Source organism: Coregonus clupeaformis, chromosome 6 (genome assembly GCF_020615455.1).
Source record: "Coregonus clupeaformis isolate EN_2021a chromosome 6, ASM2061545v1, whole genome shotgun sequence".
Lineage (NCBI taxonomy): Eukaryota > Metazoa > Chordata > Actinopteri > Salmoniformes > Salmonidae > Coregonus > Coregonus clupeaformis.
Window position 1 is genome coordinate 34561152 of NC_059197.1, and position 11968 is coordinate 34573119.

At 47.9% G+C, this 11968-nt stretch overlaps 1 protein-coding gene across 1 annotated transcript in view; it reads right to left on the reverse strand.

Moving 5' to 3' along the window:
- Positions 1-1560: 1560 nt before the first annotated feature.
- The window catches only part of LOC121568293 (vomeronasal type-2 receptor 1), a 17220-nt gene continuing 6812 nt past the window's right edge, over positions 1561-11968 (reverse strand). Inside the window, exons 10-12 of the mRNA XM_041878849.2 lie at positions 11780-11968; positions 11078-11510; positions 1561-2052 (exon numbers count right to left, since the gene is read on the reverse strand). The exon at positions 11780-11968 is cut by the window's right edge and continues 7 nt beyond it. Of these exons, the coding sequence (XP_041734783.2) occupies positions 1737-2052; positions 11078-11510; positions 11780-11968 (938 nt within the window). The 3' untranslated portion in view covers positions 1561-1736. The remainder of the gene's footprint in view (positions 2053-11077; positions 11511-11779) is intronic.

Consider the following 11968-nt stretch of genomic DNA (forward strand, 5'->3'; position numbering starts at 1 on the left):
AGGGAAAAAAGTATTTGATCCCCTGCTGATTTTGTACGTTTGCCCACTGACAAAGAAATGATCAGTCTATCATTTTAATGATAGGTTTATTTGAACAGTGAGAGACAGAATAAATATAAAAAAAATCCAGAAAAACGCATGTCAGAAATGTTATGAATTGATTTGCATTTTAATGAGGGAAATAAGTATTTGACCCCTCTGCAAAACATGACTTAGTACTTGGTGGCAAAACCCTTGTTGGCAATCACAGAGGTTAGACGTTTCTTGTAGTTGTAGATTTTGTCCCACTCCTCTTTGCAGATCTTCTCCAAGTCATTAATGTTTCGAGGCTGACGTTTGGCAACTCGAACCTTCAGCTCCCTCCACAGATATTGTATGGGATTAAGGTCTGGAGACTGGCTAGGCCACTCCAGGACCTTAATGTGCTTCTTCTTGAGCCACTCCTTTGTTGCCTTGGCCATGTGTTTTGGGTCATTGTCATGCTGGAATACCCATCCACGACCCATTTTCAATGCCCTGGCTGAGGGATAGGAGGTTCTTACCCAAGATTTGACGGTACATGGCCCCGTCCATCGTCCCTTTGATGCGGTGAAGTTGTCCTGTCCCCTTAGCAGAAAAACAACCCCAAAGCATAATGTTTCCACCTCCATGTTTGACGGTGGGGATGGTGTTCTTGGGGTCATAGGCAGCATTCCTCCTCCTCCAAACACGGCGAGTTGATGCCAAAGAGCTCGATTTTGGTCTCATCTGACCACAACACTTTCACCCAGTTCTCCTCTGAATCATTCAGATGTTCATTGGCAAACTTCAGATGGGCATGTATATGTGCTTTCTTGAGCAGGGGGACCTTGCGGGCGCTGCAGGATTTCAGTCCTTCACGGCGTAGTGTGTTACCAATTGTTTTCTTGGTGACTATGGTCCCAGCTGCCTTGAGATCATTGACAACATCCTCCCGTGTAGTTCTGGGCTGATTCCTCACCGTTCTCATGATCATTGCAACTCCACGAGGTGAGATCTTGCATGGAGCCCCAGGCCGAGGGAGATTGACAGTTCTTTTGTGTTTCTTACATTTGCGAATAATCGCACCAACTATTGTCGACTTCTCACCAAGCTGCTTGGCGATGGTCTTGTAGCCCATTCCAGCCTTGTGTAGGTCTACAATGTTGTCCCTGACATCCTTGGAGAGCTCTTTGGTCTTGGCCATGGTGGAGAGTTTGGAATCTGATTGATTGATTGATTGCTTCTGTGGACAGGTGTATTTTACACAGGTAACAAGCTGAGATTAGGAGCGCTCCCTTTAAGAGTGTGCTCCTAATCTCAGCTCGTTACCTGTATATAAAAGACACCTGGGAGCCAGAAATCTTTCTGATTGAGAGGGGGTCAAATACTTATTTCCCTCATTAAAATGCAAATCAATTTATAAATTTTTTTGACATGCGTTTTTCTGGATTTTTGTTGTTGTTATTCTGTCTCTCCCTGTTCAAATAAACGTACCATCATTTCTTTGTCGGTGGGCAAACGTACAAAATCAGCAGGGGATCAAATACTTTTTTTCCCTCATTAGTAAAAATAAACGACATGCAGTATAATGACATCACAGGAAACTAGTGACAGACACCACAATGAAATGCTGCGTCGTCCCTAGTTAGTGCGACGTATCACTGGCCCTAGTGTGCCTCCAGGTGAGTGTTCGTGTCTGCCCATAGTGTGTGTGTTCGTGTGCACCCTCCCTAACCCTAATTATCAACGGTGCCCGTCGTAGCTTCAACTTCAGTGGCCGCCGTAGCAAGCGAGGCCGAGGTCCCAGTCCCGGTCCCGTCACGTGGCTTGGAACGCGTCTGCATAATTTCCTCTGTGTTGTACTCGGGCTTGACCAGCAGGACGTAGCACTTGGGTAGGAAGATGCAGGCTAGCAGGCCGAAGCTGGACGCCAGGATGGCAAAGATCTGCACGGCCACCATGAACTTACCACGTGTACTGAGGTAGGCAGGGACGAAGGAGCTCCACACGATGAAGAACACCAACATGCCGAAGGTCAAGCACTTGGCCTCGCTGGAATCGAGAAACCCCAAACAATTTAAAAAAGTGGAAATTCAAATGAGCGCGACAACTCTAAGGGTGTTTTCACACTTGGACCTTTCAGACAATTTTTGTGAACTCAGTGCGGTTCGCTTAATTTTTTTTAAAGGAGTGTGAACACTCCAAAGGCACTCAGACCCCTTAAAAGAGGCCCCGAAGTGAATCGATCTGAGACCATCTCGAGAGGGGTTCTAAGTTTGGATCGCTTGAATTCCGTGGTCCGGTTCCCTTTTTTAGGACAATGTGAATGCAAAGCTCCCCAGGTTTGCTTGTCATTATTCCTGCACCACACACTAGACTACTGCAACACTGTTTCCCCTGCCATAACCCCTCACACTAGACTACTGCAACACCGTTTCCCCTGCCATAACCCCTCACACTAGACTACTGCAACACCGTTTCCCCTGACATAACCGCTCAGACAAGACTACTGCAACACTGTTTCCCCTGCCATAACCCCTCACACTAGACTACTGCCATAACCCCCACACTAGACTACTGCAACACCGTTTCCCCTGCCATAACCCCTCACACTAGACTACTGCAACACCGTTTCCCCTGCCATAAACCCTCACACTAGACTACTGCAACACCGTTTCCCCTGCCATAAACCCTCACACTAGACTACTGCAACACCGTTTCCCCTGCCATAAACCCTCACACTAGACTACTGCAACACCGTTTCCCCTGCCATAACCCCTCACACTAGACTACTGCAACACCGTTTCCCCTGCCATAAACCCTCACACTAGACTACTGCAACACCGTTTCCCCTGCAACAACCCCTCACAATAGACTACTGCAACACCGTTTCCCCTGCCATAAACCCCTCACACTAGACTACTGCAACACTGTTTCCCCTGCCATAAACCCCTCACAATAGACTACTGCAACACCGTTTCCCCTGCCATAAACCCCTCACACTAGACTACTGCATCACCGTTTCCCCTGCCATAACCCCTCACACTAGACTACTGCAACACCGTTTCCCCTGCCATAACCCCTCACACTAGACTACTGCAACACCGTTTCCCCTGCCATAAACCCTCACACTAGACTACTGCAACACCGTTTCCCCTGACATAACCCATCACACTAGACTACTGCAACACCGTTTCCCCTGCCATAACCCCTCACACTAGACTACTGCAACACCGTTTCCCCTGCCATAAACCCTCACACTAGACTACTGCCATAACCCCTCACACTAGATTACTGCAACACCGTTTCCCCTGCCATAAACCCTCACACTAGACTACTGCCATAACCCCTCACACTAGACTACTGCAACACCGTTTCCCCTGCCATAACCCCTCACACTAGACTACTGCAACACCGTTTCCCCTGCCATAACCCCTCACACTAGACTACTGCAACACCGTTTCCCCTGCCATAACCCCTCACACTAGACTACTGCAACACCGTTTCCCCTGCCATAAACCCTCACACTAGACTACTGCAACACCGTTTCCCCTGCCATAACCCCTCACACTAGACTACTGCAACACCGTTTCCCCTGCCATAACCCATCACACTAGACTACTGCAACACCGTTTCCCCTGCCATAAACCCACACACTAGACTACTGCAACACCGTTTCCCCTGCCATAAACCCACACACTAGACTACTGCAACACCGTTTCCCCTGACATAACCCATCACACTAGACTACTGCAACACCGTTTCCCCTGACATAAACCCTCACACTAGACTACTGCAACACCGTTTCCCCTGACATAAACCCACACACTAGACTACTGCAACACCGTTTCCCCTGCCATAAACCCTCACACTAGACTACTGCAACACCGTTTCCCCTGACATAACCCCTCACACTAGACTACTGCAACACTGTTTCCCCTGCCATAACCCCTCACACTAGACTACTGCAACACCGTTTCCCCTGTCATAAACCCTCACACTAGACTACTGCAACACCGTTTCCCCTGCAACAACCCCTCACACTAGACTACTGCAACACCGTTTCCCCTGACATAACCCATCACACTAGACTACTGCAACACCGTTTCCCCTGTCATAAACCCTCACACTAGACTACTGCAACACCGTTTCCCCTGCCATAACCCCTCACACTAGACTACTGCAACACTGTTTCCCCTGACATAACCCCTCACACTAGACTACTGCAACACCGTTTCCCCTGACATAACCCCTCACACTAGACTACTGCAACACCGTTTCCCCTGCCATAACCCCTCACACTAGACTACTGCCATAACCCCCCACACTAGACTACTGTAACACCGTTTCCCCTGCCATAACCCCTCACACTAGACTACTGCCATAACCCCTCACAATAGACTACAGCAACACCGTTTCCCCTGCCATAACCCCTCACACTAGACTACTGCAACACCGTTTCCCCTGCCATAACCCCTCACACTAGACTACTGCAACACCGTTTCCCCTGCCATAAACCCCTCACAATAGACTACTGCAACACCGTTTCCCCTGCCATAAACCCCTCACACTAGACTACTGCAACACCGTTTCCCCTGCCATAACCCCTCACACTAGACTACTGCAACACCGTTTCCCCTGCCATAACCCCTCACACTAGACTACTGCAACACCGTTTCCCCTGCCATAAACCCTCACACTAGACTACTGCAACACCGTTTCCCCTGACATAACCCATCACACTAGACTACTGCAACACCGTTTCCCCTGCCATAACCCCTCACACTAGACTACTGCAACACCGTTTCCCCTGCCATAAACCCTCACACTAGACTACTGCCATAACCCCTCACACTAGACTACTGCAACACCGTTTCCCCTGCCATAAACCCTCACACTAGACTACTGCCATAACCCCTCACACTAGACTACTGCAACACCGTTTCCCCTGCCATAACCCCTCACACTAGACTACTGCAACACCGTTTCCCCTGCCATAACCCCTCACACTAGACTACTGCAACACCGTTTCCCCTGCCATAACCCCTCACACTAGACTACTGCAACACCGTTTCCCCTGCCATAAACCCTCACACTAGACTACTGCAACACCGTTTCCCCTGCCATAACCCCTCACACTAGACTACTGCAACACCGTTTCCCCTGCCATAACCCATCACACTAGACTACTGCAACACCGTTTCCCCTGCCATAAACCCACACACTAGACTACTGCAACACCGTTTCCCCTGCCATAAACCCACACACTAGACTACTGCAACACCGTTTCCCCTGACATAACCCATCACACTAGACTACTGCAACACCGTTTCCCCCTGACATAAACCCTCACACTAGACTACTGCAACACCGTTTCCCCTGACATAAACCCACACACTAGACTACTGCAACACCGTTTCCCCTGCCATAAACCCCTCACACTAGACTACTGCAACACCGTTTCCCCTGACATAACCCCCTCACACTAGACTACTGCAACACTGTTTCCCCTGCCATAACCCCTCACACTAGACTACTGCAACACCGTTTCCCCTGTCATAAACCCTCACACTAGACTACTGCAACACCGTTTCCCCTGCAACAACCCCTCACACTAGACTACTGCAACACCGTTTCCCCTGACATAACCCATCACACTAGACTACTGCAACACCGTTTCCCCTGTCATAAACCCTCACACTAGACTACTGCAACACCGTTTCCCCTGCCATAACCCCTCACACTAGACTACTGCAACACCGTTTCCCCTGTCATAAACCCTCACACTAGACTACTGCAACACTGTTTCCCCCTGACATAACCCCTCACACTAGACTACTGCAACACCGTTTCCCCTGACATAACCCCTCACACTAGACTACTGCAACACCGTTTCCCCTGCCATAACCCCTCACACTAGACTACTGCCATAACCCCCACACTAGACTACTGTAACACCGTTTCCCCTGCCATAACCCCTCACACTAGACTACTGCCATAACCCCTCACAATAGACTACAGCAACACCGTTTCCCCTGCCATAACCCCTCACACTAGACTACTGCAACACCGTTTCCCCTGCCATAACCCCTCACACTAGACTACTGCAACACCGTTTCCCCTGCCATAACCCCTCACACTAGACTACTGCAACACTGTTTCCCCTGCCATAACCCCTCACACTAGACTACTGCCACACCGTTTCCCCTGACATAACCCTCACACTAGACTACTGCAACACGCTTTTCCCCTGCCATAACCCATCATGCTAGACTACTGCAACACCGTTTCCCCTGCCATAAACCCTCACACTAGACTACTGCAACACCGTTTCCCCTGACATAACCCCTCACACTAGACTACTGCAACACCGCTTTCCCCTGCCATAACCCATCATGCTAGACTACTGCAACACCGTTTCCCCTGCCATAACCCCTCACACTAGACTACTGCCATAACCCCTCACACTAGACTACTGCAACACCGTTTTCCCCTGCCATAAACCCTCACACTAGACTACTGCAACACTGTTTCCCCTGCCATAACCCCTCACACTAGACTACTGCAACACCGTTTCCCCTGCCATAACCCCTCACACTAGACTACTGCAACACCGTTTCCCCTGCCATAACCCATCATGCTAGACTACTGCAACACCGTTTCCCCTGCCATAAACCCTCACACTAGACTACTGCCATAACCCCACACACTAGACTACTGCAACACCGTTTCCCCTGCCATAACCCCCTCACACTAGACTACTGCAACACCGTTTCCCCTGCCATAACCCCTCACACTAGACTACTACAACACCGTTTCCCCTGTCATAACCCCTCACACTAGACTACTGCAACACCGTTTCCCCTGCCATAAACCCTCACACTAGACTACTGCAACACTGTTTCCCCTGCCATAAACCCTCACACTAGACTACTGCAACACCGTTTCCCCTGCCATAAACCCTCACACTAGACTACTGCAACACCGTTTCCCCTGCCATAACCCCCTCACACTAGACTACTGCAACACTGTTTCCCCTGCCATAACCCCTCACACTAGACTACTGCAACACCGTTTTCCCCTGCCATAAACCCTCACACTAGACTACTGGAACACCGTTTCCCCTGTCATAACCCCTCACACTAGACTACTGAAACACCGTTTCCCCTGTCATAAACCCTCACACTAGACTACTGCAACACCGTTTCCCCTGCCATAACCCCTCACACTAGACTACTGCAACACCGTTTCCCCTGCCATAAACCCTCACACTAGACTACTGCAACACCGTTTCCCCTGTCATAACCCCTCACACTAGACTACTGCAACACCGTTTCCCCTGCCATAACCCCTCACACTAGACTACTGCAACACCGTTTCCCCTGCCATAACCCCTCACACTAGACTACTGCAACAACGTTCTCACTGCCATAAACCCTCACACTAGACTACTGCAACACCGTTTCCCCTGCCATAAACCCTCACACTAGACTACTGCAACACCGTTTCCCCTGACATAAACCGTCACAAAAATGTGTGCTGTTTTTGGATACTGATTAGCGATTGTCAAGGACGCACAGAAATTCCAAAATGTGTGGTGTTTTTAGTTCAGATTATTTGTTTGCAATATGTGATCTATGGGCTAAGAGAGCTTCATAAGCAGTTTATTGATTGTGGGGTTTGAATAGTGAGAAGACAATATATTTTGGTGAGAATTACAACATAGGGTACAACATCTATTCTAGCTCATAAAGGAGCAGTAGCCTACCTTGGGTGGACAATTTTCAATTACAGCATTATTTAATCTGCAGTTATTCTATTACTGTTTATTCTGTTAGCAATAAAATGTACATATTAATAATATCTTCTGATTACAATTATTATGTCTCATATTTTAACTAAATGCAATCTATTAACTTCCAAAATGTAAGTAGGTGTATCTATCTGTCCGATAACGTATTCTGATTTAATGGCTTGTCCTGCACTTTGTAAAAACCCAGAGTGCATGTTGGAAAAAGATATTGGTTCCTTTCTAAACACAGCTGTGTGAATGCAAAGAGAACTCGGTCCACAAAATAGTTTAAGTGAATTGGCAAAAGAGTTGAGTCCTCATTCAAAGGCAAGGGCAGTGTGAATACAAAGAGATGTGAGATTTTCAGCTTTTTTTTTTTACCCCAGAGTTCACTTTAAAGAGGACTGAGATTGGTTATTTAAAGAGGACTATACGTGAAAACACCCTTAGATAGGCTATCATAAGTTACGCAATGGTAAGATATGTTATGATAAGTTAAGTTGCAAGGTTATGACAGCTGCTAGTCTACAGCTAGCCAAGTCTTTAACCTGCTACGGAGCTGTGAGGGGAACGGCACCTCCTTACCCTCAGGCTCTGATCAGTACCTACACCCAAACGAGGGCATTGCGTTCTTCCACCTCTGGCCCAGTCAAAACTGTTCGCACCCTCACGACGCCAGGACAGCGGAGTCACTTACCACCTTCCGGAGACACTTGAAACCCTACCTCTTTAAGGAATACCTGGGATAGTATAAAAGTAATCCGTCTACCCCCCTCCCCCCCATAAAAAATAAATAAAAATAATAATAAAAAACAAATATATATATATATAAAACAAATGAAAATTAAAAAAATTCGAAAATTATTTTAAGAAATCAAATAAAAAAAGTTGTAAAGTGGTTGTCCCACTGGCTATCATAAGGTGAATGCACCAATTTGTGAGTCGCTCTGGATAAGATGACGTACAGTGGGGGAAAAAAGTATTTAGTCAGCCACCAATTGTGCAAGTTCTCCCACTTAAAAATATGAGAGAGGCCTGTAATTTTCATCATAGGTACACGTCAACTATGACAGACAAATTGAGAGAAAAAAAATCCAGAAAATCACATTGTAGGATTTTTAATGAATTTATTTGCAAATTATGGTGGAAAATAAGTATTTGGTCACCTACAAACAAGCAAGATTTCTGGCTCTCACAGACCTGTAACTTCTTCTTTAAGAGGCTCCTCTGTCCTACACTCGTTACCTGTATTAATGGCACCTGTTTGAACTTGTTATCAGTATAAAAGACACCTGTCCACAACCTCAAACAGTCACACTCCAAACTCCACTATGGCCAAGACCAAAGAGCTGTCAAAGGACACCAGAAACAAAATTGTAGACCTGCACCAGGCTGGGAAGACTGAATCTGCAATAGGTAAGCAGCTTGGTTTGAAGAAATCAACTGAGGGAGCAATTATTAGGAAATGGAAGACATACAAGACCACTGATAATCTCCCTCGATCAGGGGCTCCACGCAAGATCTCACCCCGTGGGGTCAAAATGATCACAAGAACGGTGAGCAAAAATCCCAGAACCACACGGGGGGACCTAGTGAATGACCTGCAGAGAGCTGGGACCAAAGTAACAAAGCCTACCATCAGTAACACACTACGCCGCCAGGGACTCAAATCCTGCAGTGCCAGACGTGTCCCCCTGCTTAAGCCAGTACATGTCCAGGCCCGTCTGAAGTTTGCTAGAGTGCATTTGGATGATCCAGAAGAGGATTGGGAGAATGTCATATGGTCAGATGAAACCAAAATATAACTTTTTGGTAAAAACTCAACTCGTCGTGTTTGGAGGACAAAGAATGCTGAGTTGCATCCAAAGAACACCATACCTACTGTGAAGCATGGGGGTGGAAACATCATGCTTTGGGGCTGTTTTTCTGCAAAGGGACCAGGACGACTGATCCGTGTAAAGGAAAGAATGAATGGGGCCATGTATTGTGAGATTTTGAGTGAAAACCTCCTTCCATCAGCAAGGGCATTGAAGATGAAATGTGGCTGGGTCTTTCAGCATGACAATGATCCCAAACACACCGCCCGGGCAACGAAGGAGTGGCTTCGTAAGAAGCATTTCAAGGTCCTGGAGTGGCCTAGCCAGTCTCCAGATCTCAACCCCATAGAAAATCATTGGAGGGAGTTGAAAGTCTGTGTTGCCCAGCGACAGCCCCAAAACATCACTGCTCTAGAGGAGATCTGCATGGAGGAATGGGCCAAAATACCAGCAACAGTGTATGAAAACCTTGTGAAGACTTACAGAAAACGTTTGACCTGTGTCATTGCCAACAAAGGGTATATAACAAATTATTGAGAAACTTTTGTTATTGACCAAATACTTATTTTCCACCATAATTTGCAAATAAATTCATTAAAAATCCTACAATGTGATTTTCTGGATTTGTTTTTCTCATTTTGTCTGTCATAGTTGACGTGTACCTATGATGAAAATTACAGGCCTCTCTCATCTTTTTAAGTGGGAGAACTTGCACAATTGGTGGCTGACTAAATACTTTTTTTCCCCACTGTAAATGCTAAGCTAAGTAACGTCCAGGTCCACTAGCTACCTGAAGGAGTCCTCCAGTTTGCATGGGAGACAACCATGAAGGTGACTAGCTACCTGAAGGAGTCATCCAGTTTGCATGCCATGAAGGTGACTAGCTACCTGAAGTGGTCCTCCAGTTTGCATGGGAGACAACCATGAAGGTGACTTGCTACCTGAAGGAGTCATCCAGTTTGCATGCCATGAAGGTGACTTAGCTACCTGAAGTGGTCCTCCAGTTTGCATGGGAGACAACCATGAAGGTGACTTGCTACCTGAAGGAGTCATCCAGTTTGCATGCCATGAAGGTGACTTAGCTACCTGAAGTGGTCCTCCAGTTTGCATGGGAGACAACCATGAAGGTGACTAGCTACCTGAAGGGCTCCTCCATTTTTACGTGAAATGAAGGTGACTTAGCTACCTGAAGTGGTCCTCCAGTTTGCATGCCATGAAGGTGACTAGCTACCTGAAGGGCTCTTCCATTTTATGTGAAATGAAGGTGACTTAGCTACCTGAAGTGGTCCTCCAGTTTGCATGGGAGACAACCATGAAGGTGACTAGCTACCTGAAGGGCTCCTCCATTTTTACGTGAAATGAAGGTGACTTAGCTACCTGAAGTGGTCCTCCAGTTTGCATGCCATGAAGGTGACTTAGCTACCTGAAGTGGTCCTCCAGTTTGCGTGCCATGAAGGTGACTAGCTACCTGAAGTGGTCCTCCAGTTTGCGTGCCATGAAGGAGAAGATGAAGGCCAACAGGGCCAGCAGGATGTCGTAGCCGAAGACACAGCAGATGAAGACCACAGAACCCTGGTCACACTCCAGGATGATCTTGATGTTCTGCGCCGCCCTGTTTTTGACCGGGTGCGGTGGGATAATGATGAGCCACACCGTGCACGCCACCGCCTGGATCAGTGTTGCTATGGCAGCCAGGACCCTCTGGTGGGCGGGACGGAGAGAGTCCACGTCGCCGTTGCCAGTGGTTACAGCATCGTTGTTGTTGATGTTGCCTTTGGTGACGATGACGTCAGGGCTGGTGTCAGCGGCGGCGGCCTGAGCTGCAGCCTTAGCAGTGGCTTTGGCCTTGGACCTGGCAGCCTTCAGAACCCTGGCCCTGAGCATAAGGACTGCAGCCTTACCTAGAACAACACATCATCAAGGTTAAAGGGGAGGTTTGTGTGAGCAATGTGGTAAGAGCTGTACTCTACTGTAGGCACTGAGTATCCATCATGTCACTTACAGCCAATGATTCCTTAAGGGCTAGACTAGCCGCTAAAGGATTGTCTGGATTTGGAGAGAGAGAGAGAGAGAGAGAGAGAGAGAGAGAGAGAGAGAGAGAGAGAGAGAGAGAGAGAGAGAGAGAGAGAGAGAGAGAGAGAGAGAGAGAGAGAGAGAGACTTCTACCCACCCATGATGGAGGAGAGGCAGAGGGCAAACCCCAGGGCCAGGCCCACCTGGCTGGTCATGCAGCTCCAGGCCTGGGGCTCTCCCAGGAAGACAATGGAGGAGAGGAACGTCACCACCAGGGAGAACAGCAGGGAGAAACTCAGCACGGGGTCGTTGGCCTTCACCAGAGGAGTACCCAGGTTGACCAGGA